We start from the raw sequence: 26,867 nt of genomic DNA on the forward strand, positions 1-26,867 counted from the left end.
AGGATAGCTTCTCTTGGAGACTACGCCAGCATCAGATTTTGGTTGAACTGCAATCTGAGCTACGCTTTGACCAGTTGAAGTAACCCAAAATGGCTGGATAAAGACCCGGCAGATGAAGATGACTAGCAGCTAGGAATTTACCAGTTTAAAAATGCTTATAATCTCACAGAGAAAAATCGTCAGGAAGAGTTGCTGTCCTCGTGTAGGTAGCCTGGACTCCAGCAGAATGTGCTAAGCTGGATAAATGGCTGCACGCTGATGAGCTCCATGCTTAAGGGGCTTGGGAAGGCACATGGGCAGCAAGCAGAGGATGAGGCTCACCTGGGCTTCTGTGGCCTGATGTGCATGTTGTCTCTGCTGGCCTGTAGCTGAGAAGAGGAGACATGACCCCTGTGTGGTAGGTGAGGCTCAGTTCATGCCTCCTGCTTTGTTTTTCCTGGGAACTTCCAGCTCATTGTGTTCTCTTGCTGTGTCAGTGACGCTTCCTTGTTGAAGGAACTTTAAAATACGAATATTTGGTTTTTTAAGATGCATGCTTTTAAACGTGGGGAGCTGTTGTCTTAGCTAGTATTTCTGGCCTTTGCAGAACAAGGTACCATGGGTGAATTACCGAGGAAGACAAAAGTGCTGAATCTGACCTATTTGAATATCCTACTCCTACGTATGCCTTGGCCTTGAGAGTTGGTTTTAATATGCCTACATCAAAAGTTCTAGGTAGGGCAACAGGTAATTGGTAGTACAGTATGTTTCTGCTGCTGTAAGATGTGTTTCTGTGCGACTGGGGATCAATGTGGATGTGATAGCAAAATTTTTTTTTTTTTTTAATAAAATCCAAAGTCGTCCTACCAGCCAAACAACCTTGGCCAGAATAGTTAGTAGTGGTGAAGGGGATGAATTAATGGCATGGGCAAGTAGCGTGGTTTGATGGTACCAGTGGCCTGAGATGGCAAAACCAGCTTCCTATCTGGTGTGGCAGGGTAATTGCACCACCAGCATTGCTGGCTGACTGGCTTCCAGCAGGATGCAGAGCAAGTCTTTAGTGTTTTGTGTTCTTTTATTTAATGAGCAATACTGTTGCCTTCCTCTGGTTCAACAAAAATCTGATCTATGTATGTTTTCTGAATGGATTGTCAGTATTGGTGAAAGATCTGGGTTTTGAGGAGAAATTCACCTCTGTTTCAGATGTAGTTGCATTCCTACAAGAATTCTGTCAGTTCCCACATCCCTGTGTAGTACAGCAATGCTTACGTTAGGTGGGTTGTGTTGCTCTAACTGTGCTTGCTTCCTAGCTTGGGTTCTACATCCTAAGATTTTGAAGGCCTGGGGAGCTGGTCTGGTCACAGAGTATTGTTTGGAGGGTGTCTTGCACCCATCTGAAACAATTAGACTGTGGAAGAAGCTGTGTCCTGGCAAGTTCTGGGAGGCTGTCCCAGGAGAGGAAGGCAGCCCGTGGACGACGCTGTGTGAGCAGGGAGAGTGCACAGAGCAGTCAGTTAAGGGATATCCCTGTTCCTCACCGAGATTCAGCCCTGCAGCGTGAGCCCTGGAGGATGGGACTTGTCAGGCACTGCAGAGTAGTTTTCTATAAAGTCTGCATATATGTGGTTGCTCCTCAGCTCTGTAATGAGGCTGTACTTTGGGGACTGGTTTGAGGTGCTGGCTTTATAAGCTGTTAGCTGCGTGTTTTGCAGTCCCTTAATGGAGGAGCTGAAATGCTCTATTGTATCCTGTGCCCCGAGTGACAGTCCAGCCCTGGCACTAACAATGCCGTGGTCCCTCTCTGAGACTTGGAAGTCTTCCGCTGACAGTCACTGGGTGGTCGCACCCAGCCCATGTCACACCAGGCTGTTCAGCTCCCTGTGAGGAGGCACGCTGGCACCTGGAGCTGGAGCCTGGGCTTCTTAAAGGCAGCGGCGGCAACGTGAGCAGCTCTGGCTACGGACTAAGCTCTGGAGAAAAAGTTCAGTTAGTCTGGTGCTGCGATGCTCAGGTACTCTGCCTGGTTTTGACTGTCCAGCAGTTTCCTTACCGAGTACGTCGCCTGCCTTGCACTGCCTCGGCACTCACCAGGATCTCCATGAGGTGATCTGAGAGTCTGAAAAAGAAACTGTTGCATGTATGTAACTTAATTTTTTGGTAAGGTTTTGTCTGTGTCAGATCATCAGCAGGGAAGGAATCTCCTGGTGGTGCTTGGAAGCTGTTTGACGACCACGTTAGTACATCTCTGGAAACTGCTGCTGGAGGGGCTGTTTGACCCAACACTTTCTAAAGCTGTGCTTGGCCCACTCAAGGTGAGGCGTGCTGGGTGTGTGGGCCTCTGCTGAGGAGGGGTTTCTCTCTTTCTCCACTCTCCACTGCACACAAAGCCACTTTACCCGTCCGGATCTGTGTGAATCTGTGGAGTTGCCATCAGGCTCCTCAGCAGGACGTGGGGCTGGTGTCTGCCTGTCCTCCTGCAGGGCAGTTGCTGAGTATTCCTGGGTGCTGGAAGTGTGAGGAAATCTTGCCTTCTGTCTGCTCCAGGGCTGATTTTTGCCAGGCCTTTCCTGTAAACTGAGACTATCAAGACTCTGAATTACAAGTTGGATTAGCACATCACCAAAGTGATGCCCTGTGCTTTCAGTGACAATACTCAGGGTGAGGAATGAGGGATAGCAACGTTGGATCGCTTCAGAATGGCTTGGGGGAGCATAGGGGGTGAATGCCATTACCGTAATGACAAATCCTGCCCCAAATCCAGTCGGTCGGGGTCTTTCTGCAGCTGTCAAGTCAGCAGTCTGTATCGCAGGGTGTGGTTCCAAGTTAAGATTGCCGGTGTGGCAGAGCTGGTTTAAGAGGTTTTCTCCCTCCCTCTGTTAGTGCCTCAGGCGCTGATGCCCCTGAGCTGAATGCTGCTGCAGGGAGTTGTGGATTCATGCCTTAGATAAAAGTGTGGGGGGTGGGTATCTAATCCAAGCTGTTGGCTGTGCTGGCTGCCCCACCAGCAAACCCGATGAAACAGGAGAGGTGGCAGCCTGAGACTGGGAGACAGGGTGGGGTAGGAGACTCTTAAACTGGCTCTTCTGCCAGAGAGAGCCTGCAGTGGAGCCGCCCCCTCCCTCAGGGCAGTGGGTGCTCTCTGGGGCTCTGGCACAGCTCCTGCCGAGGGTATTGCAATGCTTGGGCTCCGACTGACCATCCCTAGCTGGGCATATAGTGGCACCCTTGTTTTCATTGTTGGAGATTGTTGTGACTCCTGTGAAAGGAAATGGGCCTGTGGAGGAGGAGACCAACCCGCTGATAACTGGTCTGGGTGCTGGAGCATATGGGAGATGAGGGGTGAGCTGGAGTGTGAAATGCTCTCTCCCCCATCGCTTGGGGCAGTCCCTGTCCTGCCTTAGCACTGCCCTGCCCTGCCCTCTGGTTAGATCCTTGTGTGAAATTTGAGAGGAGGCCTCTGCCTGTCCTTCCCAGCCAAAAACTGAGGCCTCTCCTGTAAACAGCAGTTAGCAAACCTGTCCTTACATGTTGGTGTCCACGCTATCCCCTGGGCAAGAGTTCACATGAGCTTTGCAGTATGTGGAGTCATCAGCTGAGGGATGGAGCTCTAGGAGCATGGAAGAAAAGGTTTCTCTTGCAGCTCTGTGTACTGTGGAGTGGCATCAGCGTGCTCAGGGTGTGCTCTGCCTGTGGCCGTGGGACAGCAAGGCTGGCTCTGACGGGTGCCCAGAGTCGCAGCAGCTCTAATCTTGTGGTTTTCAACTTGTTCATATCAGTGGTACCGGGTATTTTCTGCAAGATGGGGTGATGTCAAATGCAGGACACAACCTGTGGGGCCAGGAAGACCCTTGCACGTTAGTGTTCATGTGACACTCGTGACAGAGTTCCAGCCCTTAGTCTAACAAACACTGCCAAGGGGATAGATGGCCTCAGAGCTGTGAGAGGGACGTCAGCAGGACACTGTTTATGGCTGGTAGGATAGCAAGGAGGAGGAGGCAGCTCTTGCCCTGCCTGTGTTGGTCAAGCAGCTGCCCTTGCTCTATCTTGACTGGCTCACACTGTCCCAAAAGTGGGATGCAAGGAGCAATGTCTTCCCCTCCAGTTCAGCCTGACTTCTTGTTTGTTCTCCTTGTAATGCTGCTCTCTACCAGTTAGTGATCCCTTGCAGTCGCTGGTGTTTGTCATCCTCAGATCTTGGTGTGCTTGGCAGAGGCCTGCAGAATACTGCCCTTCCATTGACTTGAGACTCGTATGTGTGTGCTGGGCTGAGCCTACCAGCGTAGTTCCTGCGGGTACTGAAGCGTGGGACGAGCCACAAGCGCTCGCTGAGAATCTGGGTGGTTGTACGTCACTCCCCCCCGCGTTTGAAATTTGACGCTGGCAGTCCCTTACCCGCTCAAGCAGTGCTCCCTTCAGTTGCCTGAAAGGGCTCAGTTTGTCTGCTGTGTGCCCTCCATGAAACCCTGTCTGGCCAGATGTCACTGGTCTGCTGGACACACCTCAATTTCCTAGTCTAGACAGGACCTGTGCAAGTAGGGTAATTAATATCTCCCACATGCCTCTGCCTCAAAGTGAAGACACTACAAATGAGTCATTCCAAATGACCCAGGTGTAATAATTGAGCTCTAAATAATTTAGGGACTGTTCAGATTTGATCTGGGCAGCTCTTTGGTGGAAGCTAGCAGCAACTGAAAGCTATCCTGGGAAAGCTTTAGAAATCCCTGTGAGTATTTAGATGCTGAAAGATGCAAGAGTGTGGCTGGTCCCTGGGAGAATACGTCCCTGAAACCAACTGGATTATGTTCCGTGTCAGCAGAGAGTCACGCAGGAGGTGAATATCTCTGCTAGTTTCTTACTGTCCGAAGCCTGGCTGTGTCTTGAAGTCCTGGAAGCCCAGTGCAGGAGCTCCTGAAGTTACTTATGAGTTACCAAAGAATATCTGCAAGTTGCATCTATGTCTCCTGTTAATAAGCAGGAGTAGATTTTCACAGGGTTATCCCAGCTGGAGGTGACGTTAACAAGTTGGAGAGCAGGCCCTATGCCCTCAGTACCTTTTTATTCTTGGCTCATTATGTCAGGAGCCACACAGATGGGTCTACAGGTCACTGGTTGGCATGTGGGGGAAGTGGTGGTGTGCTCAGAAGGTGGAAAAACAAGGTGGTGCACAAACACTGTCCTCTGAAAATGTATGAGGGAAAGCAGTTGTCTTCAGGGTGAGATGTTTGGTGGCGTGAGATGTTTGGTGACAGAAGAGTGTTGCTGAATCCAGAGGAGAAAATGATGGGTGAGCTCTGAGGTAGTAGCCTGACCTCTGGAAGTCTCAGTTTGCTGCCAGTGTTGACTTAGTAGTTCACAGACTTTGTTACACGATGCCTGACCTGCTTTTATTTGGCTGGAAGAGGTAGAAGGTGAGGAGGAACACGATGTACCATGTTGAATCGCGGCACGTTGTCATGCAGCTGTGGCAGTGGATGGTGCATCCACAGCATGATCCTGCTTGGGGGTGGCTGCTGTGCCGAAGCACGTACCAGGGTGCTCAGAGAACAAGAGATATAGCTGAGCAGATCTGCTTTGTCCTACCTGTTCTTGGTCCTGGTAGAGAGGGAGGTGAGAGCAGAGAAGCTTCTTGCTTAGTTGCCTTGAGAAAAGCAAAAGCGCAAAGTGGAAGAGCAAACCCCACAGTATGATGACAGGGCGTATAATTAGATATCAAAGATAATAAGCTGTCAAAAGCTCTAGGAGGCAAGAAGGATGGGGAGCATGTATCTCGGAACTGGAAGGGTTGTCTCCAGTCAGTTTGGAGAACCTGACATCTTAGTTAGATTTGATGGTCTTGGGGTGGGGGTCAGACAGAACAAACCTGGGCAGAGCCCTCCCCACTGGGAGGGAGCAGTGGAGGCATGTGCCCCTGCTTGGAAAAGCTTCAGTTTCAGCTGAAGCAGAGAAGCTCTCTGTGACTGCACTTGTAGAAACACATCAGCAAAAAGCCTGTCAATAAAATTTGAAACCAGAGTCGCAGCTGTCTTTCCTCTTGGATGATCTCAAGCTAGTTGAGCTGCAGACTGAACTCTTTGCTCTACAAGTACTTGTGCTGATCCAGGCTCAATTCCTTCTCTGGAGGGCTTAGGGCAGAGTGTCAGCCCTGTGGGGGCTGTAGGGAAATTTGGTGGCCTTCCCTTTCCACAGTGGTCTGAACTCTCACCTTCAGGGACCTGCAGATCTCCCTTGGTGAGGATGCTAATGACTTCTGATTTTTGAGGGCTAAGGAGTAGAGTAGTGAGAGCATGTTCCTACTGCTCCTCCTCTAACTCTCTCCCTCTCAGGTCCTGTCAGTTCTGCCAAGTAGCAGCTCTAGGAGCAAATGTTCTGCCACCTCTGTGTTGTATCTTGTGCAGTTAGGAAATGTTCTGTGACTTATGTCCCCCACCCAGCTAGAGGTAGCTAACGGTTGGACCACACTGGCTAATTTTCACTTCTCCTTGCTCATCAGATGGGGAAATCACAGGCTCCGGGACAGTGTAACAAGAATGAGTGTGAGCTGCTCTAAGTCACTGATGCTAGAAGAGCTCAGCTCATACAGCCTGACCAGAAGGGATGTGATCAACTCGGAGTTTTCCTGTTTGCTGATCCTCCCTATTTACCTTTTTTTCCCTCTTTTTTTTTTTTTTTTTTCTCCCCCCCCCCCCCCCCCCCCCCCCCAGCTCCTAGGAACCAGGTAAAGAGATGTGTAGCTGTCTGCAGGTGTTGCTTGCTGGCACTTAAGGTGGTTCAGATAAACCTGGTGACAAAGTGTAGCCTGTGAATTCATGATGGGGGAGAGGAGATGGATCCCTTTGACAGGGTTTCTCTCTTCTGTTTCTGTGCAGCCATGCTTGTGCATCTCTGTTGCTGTAGAAACAGTACGGGTAGTAAACAGCATGAGTTGGCTGTCCAGGGACTCTGAATTCCTGTAGAAGTTCCAGGAAGTTGAACTGGAAGAGGTTTTGGGCTGGGATCTGCCCAGGGTTGCAGGCTGGTAAGAAGAGAGAGGTGGGTTTATGCTTGTGCAGTAGTCTGATGGGGAGGTGTGCTGTCTGTAGCGCTTCCACCCAGGTCAGGTGCCTGGAAGGGTGCAAATCTGGGTGGCATTCTTGCTGCCAAAAGAGCTGAGCTGTGGTTCTCAGCACTGCTTGTGATGTTCTTGTGCGAGTGAGCGAGCTGGAGCGGGATGGCAGGACTGGCAACTTTTACTGCTGTCAGCTAGGACAGGTCATGATGGTGAGGTGGTGAGTGGAGCAGTAAACTTTCCTTCCTACAGTACATAAAACACTGGCTGCCTTTTGTCTTTCCCTGCATCTTTTTAGCTATCACACTGTTCACTAACAAGAGTTTTAATAAAGCTGCCCCACAGACACAGACCTCACACCCTTTTATGTCAAGGAAGAGGCTCTGAGGTGTGATTGTCGTCTGTGGTTTTTGTTAGTGCTGGTCCGGGAACCGACTGCAGAATTGTGCTGTCACATCTTAGCTGGTCCTGACAGAGTTTTAGAGAAGAGGTTGCTTGATAAAAGACACTGGGGGAAGGATTGGGATGTTGCTTGATAGGACCGTTATCTAGAGAAGCAGTGAGAATGAGCCTCCCTGGGTGGGATTGCAAGTGAGGTGTGCAGAGGGGATAGTCCTTTTTGATGTTGCTTCTTACTTTGCCTAACTTTTCATGAGGCAGCAGTGAAAATCTGCAGGGTGAGAGGAGAGGCAGTGCTGCAGAACTTAGAGAGACGGTGAAGCAAAAGCTGGAGGAACAATCAGAAGGCTGAAGAGCAGAAAAGCCTGTATTTTTTAAAATTAAAAAAAAGGCTGGCCTGTGTTGTTCAGTCCAAGAGTGCTCTGCTTCCCCCTTACTCTCCCACGTACCCTGGCTCTCAGGAGCTGTAATCTTGGGATCGAGCTGCTGGAAGTGGAAAGGAGAGGACTGGAAGTGGGTGCTCCTTTAGGGTTAGACTGCCTCAATGTCTCTATTTTGCTGTGCATAAATATTTCCATGTGTCACTGAGCCCCTTTGCCTCATTTGGAGTAAGGAAAGGGCAAGTACTGGGCTTCTTGTGGAGCAAAGGGGGAGGGAGTGCATGCAATGATGGTGTAACAGTGCAGAGTACAGAGGAAATAATCCTTCCTAGTAGATGGTTTCACACACTGTCCATGTTCTTCTCAATGGTTAGGGTTGTTTTCCTTCTTTGTAAGCATCCTAGGCCCTATAGCCTGCAATTCAGGCAGCTCATTGCTATTCTCTTTAAGGGACAGTGAGCTTAGCAGGAAACAAACCCCAAAGCTTCCTGTGCTTTTGCTGTCCAAGTACTCCTGTGGTCCAGCTTTGTTCAGTTTGTGTGGCAGGACAGAACTAGCAACAGGTTTCTACAGAGCTGAGCTGGGACTCTGGGAAATTTGGAGGGTGTGCTCTTCCCCACTGAAAAATCTGAGCTAAGTCCTCTGAACTCCCACCATGCTGTGGACAGAGAGGTGCTCTGCCTGCCCCAGCAAGGAGTGAAGTTGTGTCGTGCTGACCTACTAATGTTAGATCAGCTGCACCTCTGTCCCTTGGGCTGGCTCTGATGAGTCTCTGCCCCGTGGTCTGTGTGGGTTCATAAACCTGGAAGTTAATGGTAAACTTTCAAGCCTGTTTTCTTGGAGAAGTTTTGGTCTAGTTTGTTCCATTTTGGGGATGCTCTGTTACCCTCCTGTACAAAGTGAAAAGGAGGTCGTAATGTCAGAGGCTAACTGCATGGCACATGTGCCGGGGACACCTTGGCAGGAAAAGGACTCTACACAGCAGGCTTTTTCCTTGGATTTCTTCTGGGTTGGAAGCAGTAGGAGGTAATTAAAGGGACTTGGAAGAATTCATGGTCCTTCATGAGCTTCCTCAAGCTCACAGAATCCAGGCAGAGTTTGTCTAGATACCAGGGTGCTACAGCTGGTGGTGGGTATGGGCAGTCTGAGGGTTGGTAGTGCCATAAAAACTAGTTGGGACAGTGGCTGTGAAATGCGCTGCAGGTGACTGGGATGAGAAGCATTATCCTTTCCTAGGAGCAACGTTTCCTTATTGGGACTGTTGCCAGACTTGCCCATCTGTGATCTGATCTAGCATGTTCCTCTGTCTCGTAGTTCTGCCGCTGTGGCTGGTCAGTGTGTGGTTTAGCAGCAGCTGCTGGAGTTCTCCTTGGCCCATTGGTGCTGTTTCCCCACCTGCCTCTTTCAGCCTTGCTCCAATTCCCCAATTACTCCTTGTGTACATCCAGTTTTGTAACCAAAAGTGCAAACCAAAGCGTTCTCCCTGCTCGCTCTGAAACGCTGCCAGCCCTGCTCGTGATAGGAATCCCTCCTGGAGCTGTGAAGCCTGGAAGGGCTCCAGTTCTGCGTAGATCCTGTTCACTCCTCAGCCTGGTGCTTTGAGTCTGTCTTTGTCCAAGCATGTGCAACCTGGGATACACCAGTTCTGCTCTCCAGGTTTTGAGAGAGACATGAGAGGATATGGGGCGTTAAACCTGCTGGGTTAGTTCTTGGGTTCCTCTTGTGAAACCAGGTAGCAAAGGAGTGAGTTTAGTACAGCTGTCTTGTCCAGATAGCCATCACTGGTGGATAGGGCATGCAGAGATGCTAAAATTAGCCACCTGCTAGCTTGTCCTGGTGTCAGCCGGCCTCCAGGCTTGCACTGAGACAGATATGGCCACTGACAGGTTGCCCTGGGGCTCTTGCTTGGGGGATTATGACCTTTTCAGATCCTTCTGTGGTGCCTCCTTCTAGCTGGGGGAGCAGGGAGCCCAGGACCACTTTACCGATCATCTCTGGGGCACTGGCGGTTCTTTAGCAAAGCAAATGGCTCTGCAGAGCCAAAATATTAACAGAATTACATGGGCCCACTGCTGTAGGACCCTTTGTACCCCCAGGGTGATGGAAGGTGCTGTGGTTTTAGTTATTGCTTCTTGTGCTTGGAAGGAAGAAGAGTGGAGGAGAAAGTGAATTGATTGAAGGTGGGGAGGCACAGAGCACTGCAGGCAGAGAGAAACACAATGTGCTTGTATGGACCAGAGCTTGGAGCCTACCCCAGGAGCTGAAGTGGGAGGTGCAGGTTTGGAGGAGAGGAATATAGAAAGAAAAAGCTCTTGTGCTTAAGATAAGCAGTAACCTGGCAGACTGCTGACTGGATGTCATAATCTTTGCGCATTGGATCTTCACGCTGTATCTGAAAATAATTACAAGGGAGCGTCTTCGCTGCATAGTCAGCTCTGGTATTGGCACCTGCTCTGCCATGGGTCTGTCCAGCAGCAGCTTTCCTGCTTCCGTGCTTGTCCGTCCTCCTGCCAGGGGTTGCCTTTGCCGTGTGCCTTCCCAGGGAAATGGGACCTTTTCCCACTGATATAATGGATCTCACTGACCTTTGCGGGGTGGCTGTTAACTGCTGGCGGATCTCAGCACGGTGTCTTGCTGCAGGTACTTGCTCAAGATTAAAACACCCATCAACAGGTTTGGATGTTGAAGGTCTGGACTTACCTAGACAAGAGCTATAGCTGTTTGCTGTAAAAGTATGTGAGAAGCTAAGCTCATAAATTGGGGAGAGTTAAGCTTGTTGGTTTATTACCAGTTTGGATGCATTTCAGCAAAGTAAACCTACAGAAGGATGGGTGGCTAGGAGGCACCCAGTGAGGAAGAGGAAAGATCCACAGGTAAGTCACGCTGTTCTGTATGTACGCTGGGAGCCAGGTAGAAGTTAAAATACCTGCAGCAAGGGCAGCTTGGAAGGAGGGAGTTCAGAAACAGGAGTGAAACTTCACTGCATTCTTCATGTCAACATCTTTCCTCTAAAGCAATAAGGGAGGGTTGTGGGAGACTTCAAACCAGGCAAGCTGCTCTGGAAACACAACAGACAAAGGAGAGGAGACACAGGGGAGGGAAAAGCAAGGGGTGCTCTGGTCTCCTGAAGTGGAAGAAAGCTGTGGCACAGCAGGAGGAGGCTTCCTGGGGACTGGGAGATGGAGATGTTGGGCGATCAGGGAGGGAATGGCAGCAGACAGAACAGGAAGTGACTAAAATACTGTAGTGTTTGTTGGTTTCACTCTGTAAATATGTGAGGCGCACTCAGAGAAAGGACGGCTTGTTCTTTTTTTCAAATGTGACCTTGTACTTGTTCTTCTCTCAAAAAAAAAAAAAACAACAAACCCACCCCACAGGAGAGTAGTCTTCTGGTTCCTTTCAGCTGACTATCAGTTCCTTTGCCATTAGAGGTAGCTGTGCTCCGTCGAGGCAGCGCTTGCTGCTGGAGAGAGGTGTCCGAGGAAGGGTTTTGAAGAGTACCACTTTGGAGCTGCATGAGGCACTTCATCCGGCATCCTTGGGAGAAGGAGACTGCAGGTGAAAGGATCAGAATAGAAGGGCTAGCACTGAAGCTGTCTGCAGGATTAATATTCATGCTTCCTATTTCCTACACTAATTGAATGGTACCCAAGAGGGCCAGAAAGAAATGGTGAAGGACAGCTATCTTAGATGAGAATTGCTAGCTGGCTGGTGTTGGAGGATGAATAAACTGCTTTTATCTTGACCCTGCCTGACACAGAGAAAGGCTTTGGACTGCTTGTCAGTTCTTCCTCAGTAAAGCTCATCAGAATGAGAAATGCCTGAATCCTAACACAGATCACAAAGCTGAAAAAAGGCAATATTTATATATTGCTGCCTAATGCTGACCGCTGAGGTTATCCGACAGATATATGTGTAATGTGCCTGACTCTTATCCCTTGCTTTGCTGGGGCTGAGTTCCACCTGCGACATTCTCATGGATGGCAGTTTTGGAGGTGTTTCCTGCTCTCCTTTTTGGAAGTCATGCACCCCTGGCTGAACTGAGAGTTGACGCTGGAAGAAGTCCCAGTAGTGGAGCCACTCCTGGGCAGAAGCAGTCTTAGCCTAAGAGCCCCAGGCTGTGACTTGCTGGTGTGCTCTGGCAAGGCCTGCCTGGATGGGTTTGCACCAAGAAACAGAAAGAAGAGTTAGGAAGGCTGTAGCAATCTGCTGGGAAGGGGTACTTGGCCAAGACCCAGCCCTGGCATGGACTGTGGGACAAAGGTAACCAGCTTTTCCTAGAGAGAGATGAAATTGTGCTGTAGGAAGGATTTGTGCAGCTCTCACAAAGTGTATGCTGGTGAAAAAATATTAGTGTGTTGTGGCTTTGCATGTCTCTTGCCCTTTGCAGGTGTCACCTGTAGCCAATTATTGAACAGGGTAGCAATTCCCTGCGTGGCAGGTGAGGACCAAAGCGCATCAGAGAAGAGCGGGGTCTTGGAGTGTCCCTACACAAGCCCTGGGCTTGTGCACTGACCACATCTGTCCTCGACGGAGACTCGATTTGGGGAGCTGGGGAGCTGTGGTTTGTGTAACTCTGCTGTGAGGAAGCTGCAGACTCCAGGAGGTGAAAACTCTGCTGCAGAGATTTGCCCAAAGTCCCAGCAGATGCTGCCTCTCCTGAAACACACGCTTGGAAGTGCAGAAGCCTTTCCTTCCTCCTGTCTGCTCTGCACGCACTGAAATATTGTTTTTCCCCACCCGTCCCAAGACAACAATGACATGAAAGCGCTGTGGCCCTGGCCGAGTACACGAGAGGCGTTGTATAACTGATGGGAGCTATTTGTATTGTGACAGCGCTTTTGAGTCCTCAGCCATGACTGGGATCCTATTCTCCTACATACTGTGCAAATTAGGAGGCCAGACTCTTCCCTGCCCACAGGAACAAGCAAAGCTGATCTGGCTGGGAGTGTGGAGGGAGTTTTGTGGCTGATGCTTTGCTGATGACAAGAGCATTAGACTTTGGAATTTGCTCAGCTGGAGGAGGCAGTTCCCTTCCTTCTGTGTTCTGCATCCCTGTTTCCCTGTTGCAAAGGGATTCGAGTTTAAGGTGTTTCTGCCTGTTTCCTGGTGTTTGCACCTTTGTGGTGTGGCTGCCTTCTGTTTGCCTTGGAGGCTGTGCTGTGAAGGAGATCAGGGAGAAGAGTGGGACAGTTCCCTCATCCCACAGTGCAGATCCATGGGTGGATCTAGCTGGAGTAAAGTGAAGTTTGCATTGCTGCTGTTCCATGTAGTGTGAGTCCACAGTTGGTTGGGCTGGTAGAGCAGCATCCTCTGAAACGTTGTGTTTCTTTGGTCATAAAGCCTCCAGGTTTATTAGTGAGTGACCACATTTGCTGCACGTTCACGTAGGGTAGGAGTGGGCTCTGTCTTCAGAGCCATAATTTGTGCTCACGATTAACCAACACAAAGTGATTTTGTGGCCCAAGTGCCAAATTGAGGTGACCAAGCACTAGAGCTGGCATCGTGTGGGCAAGCAGCAGCGATGGGGCACGGGGAGGGAGTGGGTGCATGGGGAAGGGAGCGGGAACTCCTCTGCGTAGCATCTCCTAGCAGTTTACCCCAGGTCGCTCAGCACTGGTGGGATTGTACCCCCAGCATGAGTGCAGCATCTGTCTATGGCACCAGTGGGATCTGGATCAGGCCTGGCCATGTGGTCACATTTCTGTTAAATTAGCTGTCCTACACAATCCAGAGCCTGGGCTGGCTTGGTGCCACTTCCAGAAGGACAGACAATGCCTGATGTGGTATGCAGTCTAGCAGGGCAGTAACTGTGTCCACTCCAGAAGGAAATCTTACGGGGAGCTGTCAGACTGAGCTAACACTGGGTTCGTACCCAGCTGTGAGGCTGCAGCAGTCTTGGCCCAGGGGAGGCTCCCAAGGATGCTTGTTCAGCCATGCTATAGGTACATTTAAACCATGTAAAACTTTCGCGGATTGCCCAGTCTGTCCTGGCAGTAGCTGAAGGACAGTGCCTAGGAGCAAGCCAGCTAATGCCATCTGACATTCCACTGGGATAAAGGAAATCTGAGCACGTCAGCCAGACACCAGGGTCCCTGCGAGGCAACAGCAGAGGAGGGAGTTTCCTGGTATGTTGGTTATCTACCTGCACGGTGCATTTGTGCTGTATCTTGCTGCTACCTAGTTTTTCAGGCTGCTCGTGTCCTTGGACAAGGACTGTTGGCTGCTCTGTGCTGCTCTTTACTGTGAGAGGTGTCTACTTGAAGCAGGGCTGCAGCAGCTCATCACACTTCTGGCTGGAGCTGTGTTCCAGCCCGGGTCTCCTGAGGTGAGAACTTCGTGGTCAAGCGGGACATGCCAGAGTTTCACCCCAATTCAGTAACCCTTGTTGTGTAGCCCTGAAATAGCATTTATACTTCCATCCCGAGAGCCAAATATAAAGTTATTAAGAGACTAGTTTGAATATAGCCCCTTCTTACCAGCATTTAGCATGCCAAACCTTTTTGATCTTGGGAGGTTTTATACCCAGTGAAGGCAGGAGAGCTGCTTTTCCCCAAACCTGCCAACTAATAGCGAGTATCTGGAGTAAGGGATCAGGTCAAAATGTAGACCAGAGCCTGGTCCTGCGGTGTGCCACCACCCACCTGATCCCAAAGCAGGCGAGACCCACAGACTACAGTGCCCAGCATCCTCCGCTTCACTATGCACATCCTCTAATCAACAGAAAACTGCCTGCCAGGGCCAGTAGTCCTAAGCCTGTTTCCTAGACTTCCCTGGGAACGCAGGTGAGTGAAAAGCTAATCATGCTGGAAGGTTATGAGCATGCTTGACTGGATGAAGTGTGCCTTGAACTTCCCTGGTATGATTTAGTAAGGAGCAAGATACCTGCAAAACAGTTGCTAGTAGCTGGCGTCCTTACATGAGGAGTCAGAGGTGTCCCAGCAGGAACTGCAACAGGCAGCTGACATCTGACTGCGTCACAGGGCGGGATCCAAGACGTGTGTCAGCTGGACAGAGCCTGCACAGCTACGGGTCTAAGCAAGCACGAGGAAGCATCATGACCTTCCTTCTCTGGAAGTACAGAAATGTAAAGGGGAAGCTACAAATTTGTTTCCTTGGCATGTTTGCCCACATGACCTAAGCCTTCCCCACACTTGCTTGGTGCTCTTCAAGGCAGAAGTGATTTGAAATGGTTCTGGGATGGGAATTGTGGCTGTCCAGCAAATGGGGCTGTTTAAGCACCTCCAGCGAAGGTGAGGAAGGGTCTATGGGTGTACATGGAGCTGGAGTCTGTTGGATTCATACACTGTCCAGCCAGGAAAGTGTGTCTGCATCCTGCCTGGCAGAGCTCAGAGCGTGTTTTGTCAGGGCTCGCAGCAGCGAGCGGCACTTCCTGAAGCAAGCGCTGAGCTGGGCCCATCAGTGCTGAGGAGAAGAGTGGGTGCTCTCGGTGCTCTGGCACCCAGAGGTGAGTGCCTGGCCGCTGTTGGGGGTGCTGTGCTGCCTGTGGGAGTTCAGCAGGGTCTCCTGCGGGTTAAGAGGAGCGGAGATGTGTGGGAACTGGTGGTGCAGCTTCCTGCCCGCCCCCCCCCGCCCCCCCCCCCCAAGGTGGAGCCAGCACCATTCTGCCTGCCCATGCCGAGAGCCCAGGACACCCACACAAGGTTCTTGGCTGACAACAGATACCTGCTCCATCCTTTCTCGCCACAGGTGTTGTGCTGTGGTGGCTGTGCTGGAGCCATCAGACTTCATCCCTCCCAGGCAGCTCCTTTGGACTGTTCCGGACAGGAGGCTTTGCCGTGGGGTGAGGGTTGCCAATGGGGGAAGAGACTCCCTTCCTCCTAGGAGCTGGAAGCCTGGCCCAGCCCCAGTTAGCTGCTGGGTTTCAGAAGTGCTGGGTGCTGGGGCCATGCTCTCGGATGCTGGCCAGCCTGCCTGGAGTGGGGGGGGACTGCATTTGAAACAGGCCTTTCCCAAAATGCTGGGGCTTTCCAGCAAAAACAGCATGAGGCTCACTCTCATGTATCCCTAAATCCTGTCCAGGGCAGGCCCCCTCTCCCCTGTCCTATTATAAAACTGAATAATACACAGTGTTAACGGATTCAGTGATTTTTAAGGGAAAGGGCTTTATAAGGTGGGCTCACCCTCCAATATAACACAGCCAGGTGCTCTTTTCCAAGTAATACCTCTACATCTCCAACTTCAAGCTCTGGTGCATCTCCTGGAAAGAGGCAGTCTGAGTCTGGCCCTTGCAGTGTGAAGTGCAAAGTATTCCCCAGGAATATGGTGCTTGGCTTCTGCTGGTGGCACCTCTATCTGTCTTTTTTTAATGCATGGTTGTACGTTTTATACAAGTGTGTGTTGATTCACACACACAGCTGTTGAAGCTGTTGATTCAGCTATTGTAGTGTGTGAAGGGCTGGGGGAGCAGACAGGGAGGGGGTTAAGGGGAAGGTGAGTGAGGCCAAGCTGGCAGCTAAGGGTAAAATAAACGCTCACCCACTATGACCACCAGAAGGTGGGCTTGTACCTCCTGGGACTTCATGTGGTCAGAGCAAGCCCTGCCTTACCCCTGCCTGCCTGGGGAAGAAGGCAGGAGTAAACAGAGTGTGGCTTTGGGTGAAATCCAAATCCCAAACTCTGGGAAGGACATCTGAACTCCAGAGAGGAGATCTGCAGCTTGCTGACCCTAGGAGGGGAGTCCAGAGTGTGTGCCTTCACTTGGGAAAAGGCACTCCTGTCTTTTTCCAGGAGTGAAAAGAAGGAAGAAACAAGATATTGAATGCGCTCCACTCCAGGCAGTGAGAGGTGTGCTGTGGCAGGAGGTCGTGCAGGGGCTGTGGTGCAGACGTGCACACCCGTCACCTCACGGCGATGGTGAATTTTATCATCACAGTCCGTGGTGGAGCCAGTGTTGTTGCTGGGGCTGTGACCCTGCTACCAGCGCTGCGATGCTGCTGTGCCTCCCTGCTTCCAGGCAGTTGTGACAGTAGCTGCTGCGTCACCTCCTGCCCATCCTGTCCCTGGCACAACAAATGGTGTGAATGCTTTATAATGGGAGCATCCCTAATTGGGAGAAGTCAGCTTGGCTAATTCAGACCAGGTTGATTTTTATCTGAGGGGATTTAGGGAGCATTCCCACGAACTGCTCTGCCAGAGCGTGGCTGATCTCTGGAGGGGTGGCTAACAGCTGGGGACAGTAATTTCTTCCAGATCCGACAATGCTAGAAGAGGATGTCTGTCAGGAATCACAGTACAGATGTACTCATGAGACCCTCTAAGAAAATGGTTACTTCCCACACACACACAAACAAGGAAATAAATAAACTTTTGTGTACAAGCGTAGCCAAAGATGAAAACTTAAGAATTGTCTTCATAAAACCTTCCTTTATCACTGCATGTTCTGGCAGGGATTTAAATTCACAAGTGTCTTTACCTCCAGCACAGCAAAATACTGGTGCACCTGTAAAAATGGGAAATGGCTTTTTTTTCCTCTTTGCCCCAGTTATACTGAACTATGTCCCTTCCTCCCGTGTTTCTGTGTTAGCGCTCATTAGCAGTGAATTATCTGTCTCCCATACAACCCAACTTGCACAAATCTGTTGGTTGTAGGAAGAGCAAATCTGATGTTTCAGTGGTGTGTTTTTGGATCCTGGACAGACGCTGCCAAAATAGATCTTCTCTGTCATGTCTCTCTTGAAAACTGATACCAACAGAGCTTTTTGAGCAGGAGACCTAGTGGATAATATAACTGGGTAACGCAGGATCTCCTCTCAGGGAGTAGAAGAGTGTAGGCTTCTCTGCTGCGGGGTAAGGGCTCCCCCAGAGGCCCTGGCTGAGCTGTGCTGGGTAGAGAGGAGGCTCTGAGAAATGAGCTGGTTGTTCCTCCTAATCTGTAACTTACCTTTCTGGTCTGATCTCTCCTCAGCGTGGCACAATGCGGCGGCGTTATGAGGATGATGGCATCTCCGATGATGAAATTGAAGGGAAGAGGACATTTGATCTCGAGGAAAAGCTGTCCACCAACAAGTTTAACTCCACCTTTGTGGTCTTCATGGAAGGCAAAGGTTTGTTCTTGCTGCAGCGTGTGCTACTGTCAGTAACCAGAGAGCTGCTGCGCTTGGCGGCTTCTCCAGCGAGGCATGGTGTGTGAGATGACCTTTCCCCGAGCCTTTCTTAGAAAGCTAACAGCCATCACAGTTGGATGTGCTCTTGTGCATCTGACTACACCCGAAGCCTCCCTGACTGCCAACTTGAAGGGCGGTTACAAGGCAATCATGGTGTTAATGAAATCCTTTCCCATTGTCCTGCGTTTTGCTGCCTTTTACTTTCCATCCTTTTGTAAAGCTGGGAGGACTGTTTGCTCTTCACACCAGTTCTGTGCTTTCCTCTGCTGTAAACTGCTTTACTTGGGTTATGCAAGTGGTGCAGAGCAGGTAGAGGACATTTCTGCCTGCTCCCGTGCTGGTCCTGCAGCAGTCCCCAAGCAGTTTGAAGGTAATGTGAGACACATTGGTGGAGGACTGGCTCAAATCTGCTAAGCCCTTGGGCCAGGGGAGCTGGTAACAGGGAGCATGTGTGGGAAATGGCATGGAAGCCGCTCGATCTGGAGGGGGATGAGCCATGCTGCAGCGCTGCAGGCTCGCTGGGACACGTGGCAGCCAGGAACAAGAGGGTTCGCCTGGGTCAGCACCTGTAATTGCAGCCACATGTCTACTAGATGCTTAATTCAAAAACTATGTGGGATCTCTCCCCTTTCTTTCACCACGCATACGGCTCAGTGGGATGTCTTTTCATCACGCAGCTAGTGCAAGCCTCATGAGGATTTACCATGAGGGAGGAGCATTTCTTCAAGACATCTCTTTCTTGGCTGTGAGCTTCTTGAGGAAGTGAGGACCAAAAACCGTGTTGTTCCCCTGTCTGGTGCGGCTTGTTGGAGCAAACTCCCCCCTCTCTGGGGGGCCTGTCTGAGACTTGTCAGCAGCACATATCATGCTGCTCACAGACCTGCCGCAAAGGAGTTCCAGCATCTCTGAAGGGATGTAGAAATAGTGAGGAACGGGGCTTGCTTTCGCTGGCTAGCCTTGCCACAAAGATAGGAGGAGGTTCTCGGGCCTCAAATGCACAGGGCCCTGAACAACCTGGTCTGAGTCTAAAGTCGGTTGGCTGGGAGCAGGGTTGGACTAGAGATCTCTCCAGAGATCCTTTCTAACCTCGGTGTGTCTGGAGTCCTCTGGAGGAGTCTCCCCTAACACCTTCCCTTTTCTTGTCTCCCCACACCAGACTTCACAGTTGAATACATCCAGCGGGGCGGCCTGAGAGACCCTCTTATCTTCAGGAGCTCTGATGGCCTGGGAATAAAGTGAGTGTTTGGGACACCCAGATGGGTGCTCTGGCCTGATTTATTGCCTCTCTCCAGATTGTGTGGGATCTGATCCTGGCAGTGGGATCTGTGCTCTCCCAAGTTGGTATGACCATGTCCTGTCCATGCTGTTCTTTACGTGCAGTGAGCAGAGCGAAGTATCTTCCACCTCAGTTATCCCGTTCTTACTTGTTTGGGCTTAAAATGAGAGGACTAAGTTGGCTGTAGGTGATCACAATTCAGCAAAATCTCTGAAAAGTCCCAGTGCTTCTCTGATGCAACATCTGGTTGGGTTTCTTTCCTAGTAATATAGGCATCTATTGCCAAAGAGTCAAGCAATTTAGTATTTCTGGCATTTTCCAGAATTCCAACCTGATTTACCCAACATGGTTACTTTTAAACTGCCATCTGTCTCTCTTACTACAAGTAAGTCAATTAAGGTTTACAGCTTTGAGTGTAAAGCTGTACCGAAGCAAGACTTTGTGCCGTTTTATGATGTTCATATATGCTGTGGAGTGGTACATATAGTTTTAAAGCAAGTAATACTACATCAAAACACGACAGCTGTCTTCTACAAAATCTGCCCTAGTGTTTCTGCTGGGTCAGTGGTTTTTGGTTTTGATTAATACAAAAGTTAGAAGAGTAAATTAGCCCTAACAAACTTTGTTAGAGCCAGTATCAGCAACACGGCTCTTATGTTCCTTAGCTGGCTGAACGGGTGGGCCGTATCTTATCCAGTGCATGATGTACTGTACTGTATTACCAGGGAAATTGTGCCAGGCCCAGTTTTAACTGCTGGGTGACTTGGGAGGGCAGAGATGTGATACTGAGGATTACAGTGTGGGTGAAACTAGATTTCTTCTGACCTTTTGGTTATTTCTCTGTGTTAAGAGCTGCTCGAATGGCTCCTTGCCCGTTCTGCCTGTGACAGCAGTGTTTGTACAGATGAGTATGCCAGTACAAACAGTTAGAGGAGTTACACTGTGTCAGTGAAATAGACTGCTTGTACTGGGCTGGCTATGCCCTTTATATTGGGATAACTCGTATGAGCAATCTTTAAAACAAGAGCTAGGATTGCTTAGCTCAAGGCCTGCTTGCTTGTTTGCCAGAAGCCACTCTACAACATGCTCTAGAGGTGGTATATCCTGTTCCCAAATCTGCTTCCCTAGCCAGAAGTTGGGCCCAGTGTTTCACCCCAGCACTCAGCCCAGGCCTATGGCCCCGAGATCTAGTTGCATGATCCTCACCCTCACCTGAGAGGCAAAAAGAAGCACAGTAATTTCTTCAGGGTGCTGATACTGGAGGTACAGGTGGGAAGGGTCTGCAACCAGAAGCACTTCATGATTTTTTTAGCAAGATTGTTTGTCCTGCAGGATGCCAGATCCGGATTTCAGCGTGAATGATGTGAGGCTCTGTGTCGGTAAGTGTCCGGGGACCACAGTGCACCTCTGCACCCTGGGCAGACAGGGAGGAATGGGGAGAGTTGTTGGGTTTTTCAAAGCTAGAGGTCTGGTTTTGTGGCTCTCCCAGTGTGCAGCTGCTTGAACCTGAACCATCCTTAGCTGGTGTATCACAGCTCTTACCTGCTTCAGTGTAGTTTCACCTGAAACAGCTTCTGTTTCAATGTGGGTATGAAAGAAGATGAAGTAATGGGAGAGACCAAGGTGTCACACTTGTGTGGTGGGTTCTTTGAGGAAGGGTCTCATGTGTCCTGGAGCATCTCTTCTGGGTGGTCCATTGTGCACAGGGACGGTTCCAGTGACATCTGTCTGTTCTGGCAGGGAGCCGACGGATCGTGGATGTCATGGATGTGAACACGCAGAGGGACATTGAGATGTCCATGGCACAGTGGGCACGCTACTACGAAACACCAGAGGCCGAGCGGGAGAAACTTTACAACGTCATCAGCCTGGAGTTCAGCCACACCAAACTGGAGAACCTGGTGCAGAGACCTGCTACGGTGAGCGTGGCTCTTCCACAGGAATGGCCTTTCCCTTGGGCTTGTGGTTCCCTATAGGCAAGGTGCAGCCTGGCACTTGATCGTGGGAGGAGGAGGGCTGCTCGTAACATGCATGAGCTCAGCCAGGGATGTCACTGCTATGCTCTGGCAGCTGCCGGAGCTGGTCCTGTGTTTGACTCCAACCTCGTCTGCTGGAGCTGATCTCACAGTCAGGCTGGGGCTGCTCGGCCTCTGCATCCCTCAGCTGTTATGACCACAGTCAAGTCCCTGACGTGTCATTCTGCAGAGAACTGACTTGTTCACTAGCTGTCAGCAATTAGAGCAATGGAAGTGACTGGCTGAAGAATAATTAGAGTGAATTAACCTGCTCCTGCTGGCTGATGATCAAGAGCAGGCACAGAGTCTTGGCCACTGTCTGCCAGGACCTTGGCTGTCATTCAGTCCTGGGCCTCCCTTTGCTCTGTGCTGTGCACAGCACTGCTCTGGTGCTTGGTGCAGAGCCCTGCACTGCGTTCCACAGCAGCAATCAGCTCCAACATGCCCAAAGAGGGGTGCAGGACAGGGGTGGCTTGCCATAATGTATGGCCAGGTCTAAAACTCCATCAGGGCCTAAATCAGAGCTCAGGAATGCTTGCTGTGTTTTGAGAGAGGAGCTCAGGCCTGGATGCTGGCTGAGCTTCACGATTTCCTTGCTGTTTGGAAACCGTGGTGCCTTTAGGACAGCAACGCTGTGTTCAGCTGGGACTCCAGAGGGTTGTGCAGCCTGGCAGGGAGAGTTTCTGATGCAAAGTGCTGAAATCTCTGAGGGTGGAGGAGGCCAAGACTTGGAAGGGGGGGGGGGGGCGGGCGGGCCAGGAGGCTGTTTGGCAGAAAATGAGTTGCCCTTCCTGAAGTGTGGAAGGTGGGATGGATGAGATGGACATCCTGGACACTCTGCAGAGAGGAAGGGGCAGCTCTGCAGGGCCGTTCACTTCCCTCCGTTAACTGCAGAGGGAGCCTGGACATCTCTGCCTGCTCTGGCTGTCCTGAAGCTTAGCAGTTGAATCCCACCCTAGCAGATGCTGCCCAGCATGTTGGGTTTTTTTATGGAAGCCCAGTGCAGTTCCTGCCTAGCCCCTAAGTAGAAAATCAGCATCACAGTACCATGCTTGGGATCTTGCTTGCTGCTTTTGTGAATTCAGAGACCTGTTGTACAGCAGCTGGCATCGGAGCAGCTGGTCTGAAGTACTTGATGCATGGGGTTGCACCAGTAGTATCGGGAAGGTTGCTGGGTGGTTCGACTCCGGAGGGCAACTGAGCACCACGCAGCTGCTCCGTCACTCCTTCCCCTTCAGGAATGAGATGGAGAATATAAAAGAAAAGGCTCAATAATCAAGATAAAGACGGAGAGGGATAGCTCATGACTTGCCCATTGTGGGCAAAAGACAGACAAAAGGGAAGAAAAAGAGCATCAATTTAATTCAACCACTACCACCACTTAATTTAACAATCAGAATAGGGCAGTGAGAAGTATTACCACATCTTAAAAACACTTTCTTCCTAGGCTCAGCTTTGCTCCCAATTTCTCTCCCTCCTCCCAGCAGTGCAGGGGGCAGGGGATGGGGGTTGCAGTCAGTTCATCACCTGTTGTTTCTGCTGCTCCTTCCTCCTCAGAGGGAGGACTCCTCACACTCCTCCCCTGCTCCAGCGTGGGGTCCCTCTCACAGGACACAGTCCTTCATGAACTTTTTCTGACACTAGTCCATCCCATGGGCTGCAGCTCTTCATGGACTGGCCTAGTGCAGACTGCCCTCAGTCCTGGCCCTTTGTGGGCACAGCCACCTTCTCCAGTGTGGGGTCCTTCACAGGCTGCAGGTCGGCATCTGCTCAACCGGTGACCTCCATGGGTCCTCTCCCCATGGTCTGAGGGGGGTCTCTGCTCCAGTGAACCTCCCCTTGCACTGCCTTCCTCCTCCTCCTCCTTTCTTCTGCTGACCTCAGTGTTTGCAGAGGTATCTCCCTCACAGCTCCTCCTCACAACTCCTCTCAGGTTCCCCTTAAATATGTTATCACAGAAGTGTGGACACCGTTGCTAATTGACTTGGCCTTGGCCAAAGACAGGTCCAAGTTGGAGCTGTGGGAGCTTCGAAAGCTTCTCACAGGAGGCCACTGCTGTAGCCCCTTCTCCTGCTACCAAAACCCAGCCACACACGCACAAACCCCACTCAGGGCCAGAATGGGGGTGTCATGGTGATTCAGCTAACACTGGGGTTTCCTCCTCTTCCTCGGTCCTGTCATTGGTTGGGGGTTGCTCTGGGCCAGGCTGGCAGCCTGCGTGCAGCACTGCAGTGGCTTTGATGGGCCCGGTGCAACCCCCCAGTGTCCAGCTGTGTGTGAGCTGGGGGCTTACCAGGCAGGCAATAGGTATTTGAGCCTCTAGAACAGCCTGGGGGTAGAAAAAAAGAGGTCATTGTGCCCCTTTCATCTCTACTCATGTCTCCCACCTTTCTGCTGTAGGTGGATTTGATTGACTGGGTTGATAACATGTGGCCCAGACACCTGAAGGAGAGTCAGACAGAGTCTACGAATGCCATCCTGGAAATGCAGTATCCAAAGGTGCAGAAGTAAGTGACTTCCTGAGCTGTTCCAGTGGTAGCAGGCAGCAAAGCATCTCCTGCAAGAAAACTGCCCAAGGAAGAAGTAGTTTGTACTGAGGGGAAGTGGGAGGAACAGTCTCCCTGTTTGTTTCAGTGGGTGACACTTCCAAGGACACTGCAGCTAGTTATTTAAAGTCCCTGCTGAATGCTGTGTGAAAGGGCAGTCGGGTGGCTTCTAGGAGCCTGGGGGAAACTCTTGGTGCTCACCACCTTGAGAATGGGGAGTCAGTTGAGCTGCTGGGGGTTTCTAGAGCTGCCAGGGCTGTGAGGATGAAAGCTCTCCTTTTGCCTGGACTAGATCTTTTTGCGGGGATGTGATATAAATGCAAAGCGAGCTCTCTCCTGTGAACCACCACCTCCCTGCAGCTAAAGTTCTTTGCACTGCAGTCGTTGGCTTATGGCACTGCTCTGAGCCATTGGCCTGGGTTTGGGCAGCCCGTTCTCTTTGAATACATCATATTTGCTCTAAAACCTGGATCACCACTCATTTTACCTTGTTTTCATCTTATTTTCCGCCAGATACTGCCTGATGAGTGTCAAGGGCTGCTACACAGATTTCCACGTGGACTTTGGTGGTACTTCTGTGTGGTACCACATCCACCGAGGGGGAAAGGTAGGAGAACGGTCCCTCTTGGGGAAGTTTCAAATGCTCTAGGAGAGTGGCTTCTAGTCTATTGTCGATCCTTGAAGGTGCAGATCCCAGACAACAAACTGAAGTCTTTCCACCCTAAATTTGTTTATCTGTGGTTCTTGGAAGTAGTTCAGGCCCTCAGAGGTCCACCAGGCATGGGCTGAAAACTCGTGCTGTAGAGATGATGCTGAGACAACCCTATAAAAGGCTAAATGGCAGAACATGCCTTGGGCTTCTGAGAGATCATTTGGCTGCATGGGTGATCACCTCTTGGTGTGGCACCGATAGCACACTGGGAGCAGCCGCAAATGGAAGAAAGGTAATTAAAGATGACTAGGAGCCTCTCCTAAAGCTCAGCTGTCCAGGGGTTTTAAATAGCCAACAGATGTGTGAGGGGTCGCCTTAAAGTGTCAAGTGATTTCAAAAGCAGAAGCATTTGAACTGAAGGTTAGTGACAGATCTTCACTGCAAAACCCTTGAATGGTTTCTAGTGAGAAGTAGCTCTGAAACAGTATCAGATATAAGCTGCTTGTCTGGAGTTACTTCCTGTAGTTGAGCCCAGCCCAAGATTTCAAAACTGAACCCCAGGCTCCATCGAGTTTGAGTTTATCTGGTTACAAACTTCGAGTGCAGTGTTTGTTCTCTGATGGGTGACTTCCAGTTATAACTGTGCAGGGATTTCCCTGTGCCAGGCGTCCATCACCCCAGCTGTGTAGTGTTCTGGCTTGGAAGAAATCTGTCTGGAAGGGCATGTGGGAAGGTGCCAGTCCTCCCACTTGTCCTTAGGCAGGGTGAATTGCACCTTAAGCTTCCCTTACAGTTGGGGATATTGTATTTGTTCTCTTAACCTTCAGAAACCAGATCTGTAATAGTTTGGGTGCTGTATCACTGAAGGAGCTAGCTAGTACCTGAACAATTAAGTCAGACACCTTAGCTAGCACTTCTGCCACTCTAGAGAGCTCAGCCATGTTCAGAACATGACACTTGGTCAATATGAAGTCCTTGCTGGGAAAACCTCCCCTCTGACTGCCATTGGGTGGATGCCCCCACTGTCAGGGGACTCGGTGTCTGCTTTAGCACTACCACTTAACAGCACAGAGGAGCTTGTATTCAACTTTTTGCTAGCTGCAGTTGTCAGCTCTACTGTAGTCAAGGAAACTTTGCACTGTTGTCCAGGGGAGTGGCAACACAGACAGACTCATCATAGTGCATTTAAATCATTGCAGTCAGGGCAGCAAAATCTGGTAGTAGCTCAGCTTAGTAGTATTAGGAAAAGCTGATGTGGAGAAAACTGTTCTGTAGTGCAGGATTTACCAAAGGCAGGTCCTGCCTCTTGGCCAGTGAAATGCATGCAGCTCCTGACTTAAACCCTTGTGAGCAATTAGAAAAGACCTTGCTGCTTCTAATAAAAATGATCAGCCATTTAGGGTTGAGTTCATCAAGGAGCCAAGGGTAAAAAAGGCTGCCTGTGGTGGCTGGATGAATCTGAGTGCCTCGGACAGCCTTAGACTTAGGGAGCCCTTTGCTTGTAACTGCTGCAAAGGAACTGTCCAGCTAAAGGGCTCCCTCCACAGCCAGTGAAGGCAGATCTCTGGGGGGAACAAACCTCTTGTCACTTCTTTAGGACAAGTCCTGAGCAATTATTCCATCCCATCTTTCTCTACTGACTTAGACTAAGTTCAGGGAACACAGCAAACTCTGCTCCACCTGAAGAATCTGGGCTTTTCCCTACCTTTCCTTGCAAAGGAGCTGTACCAGCCAGACATTCCAAGCGATTCTGGTGGCTTGTGGCTCCAGTGCCTTCCCCCAGAGGAGGAGCTGACAGTCTCTGAAGAGCCTCCTTGGGGATAGATACCAACTTGCCACCTGTATTGCATGGAGCCAGGCGGGTGTAACTCCCTAGTTCAGTTGTAGCTCTTACTAACATGGCAGAAACATGCAGGTAAGTATCTCCTTGGTCTCTAATATTCTGGTGTCTTTGGGCTCTATAGCTCTTAATGCTTGTGTAAATAATACATTTACAAAACATCCCAAGCTCAGTCAACCTGTGGTGCTCAGTGCACCAGGTTGGGAAAGACCTCTCTCAGCAGTTTGCACTCCTAAATGGGACAGCCTCTTAGGTCACTTTACTGGGAATTTCTGCAGATTTCCACCCTATGTGAGTGGGGAGAGGAAAAGATTTAGATGTCTGAAGAGGGAGTGAGGCAGGTTTGGAAGAAAGAAGGGTTACACAGTAGTTGTTAATTATGTGATGACTTACATACACGTGTTGTTTTTATTTGCAGATCTTCTGGCTGATCCCTCCTACACCCCAGAACCTGGAGCTCTATGAAAACTGGCTTCTCTCAGGGAAGCAGGGAGACATTTTTCTTGGAGACAGAGTGTCAGAGTGCCAGCGCATTGAGCTCAAGCAGGGCTACACGTTTGTCATCCCCTCAGGTACCACAGGGTGGGCAGGCACATCCTGGCTTTTCC

General features: G+C 50.4%; 1 protein-coding gene across 1 annotated transcript in view; it reads left to right on the plus strand.

Annotated features, from left to right (window-relative positions):
• Positions 1–26,867, plus strand: part of KDM2A (lysine demethylase 2A) — a 52,518-nt gene that overhangs the window by 3,801 nt on the left and 21,850 nt on the right. Inside the window, exons 4-10 of the mRNA XM_074918556.1 lie at positions 17,732–17,870; positions 19,087–19,165; positions 20,539–20,585; positions 20,947–21,125; positions 23,622–23,728; positions 24,281–24,374; positions 26,678–26,831. Of these exons, the coding sequence (XP_074774657.1) occupies positions 17,732–17,870; positions 19,087–19,165; positions 20,539–20,585; positions 20,947–21,125; positions 23,622–23,728; positions 24,281–24,374; positions 26,678–26,831 (799 nt within the window). The remainder of the gene's footprint in view (positions 1–17,731; positions 17,871–19,086; positions 19,166–20,538; positions 20,586–20,946; positions 21,126–23,621; positions 23,729–24,280; positions 24,375–26,677; positions 26,832–26,867) is intronic.

This window comes from Athene noctua, chromosome 14 (assembly GCF_965140245.1).
Source record: "Athene noctua chromosome 14, bAthNoc1.hap1.1, whole genome shotgun sequence".
In the NCBI taxonomy this organism is placed as follows: domain Eukaryota; kingdom Metazoa; phylum Chordata; class Aves; order Strigiformes; family Strigidae; genus Athene; species Athene noctua.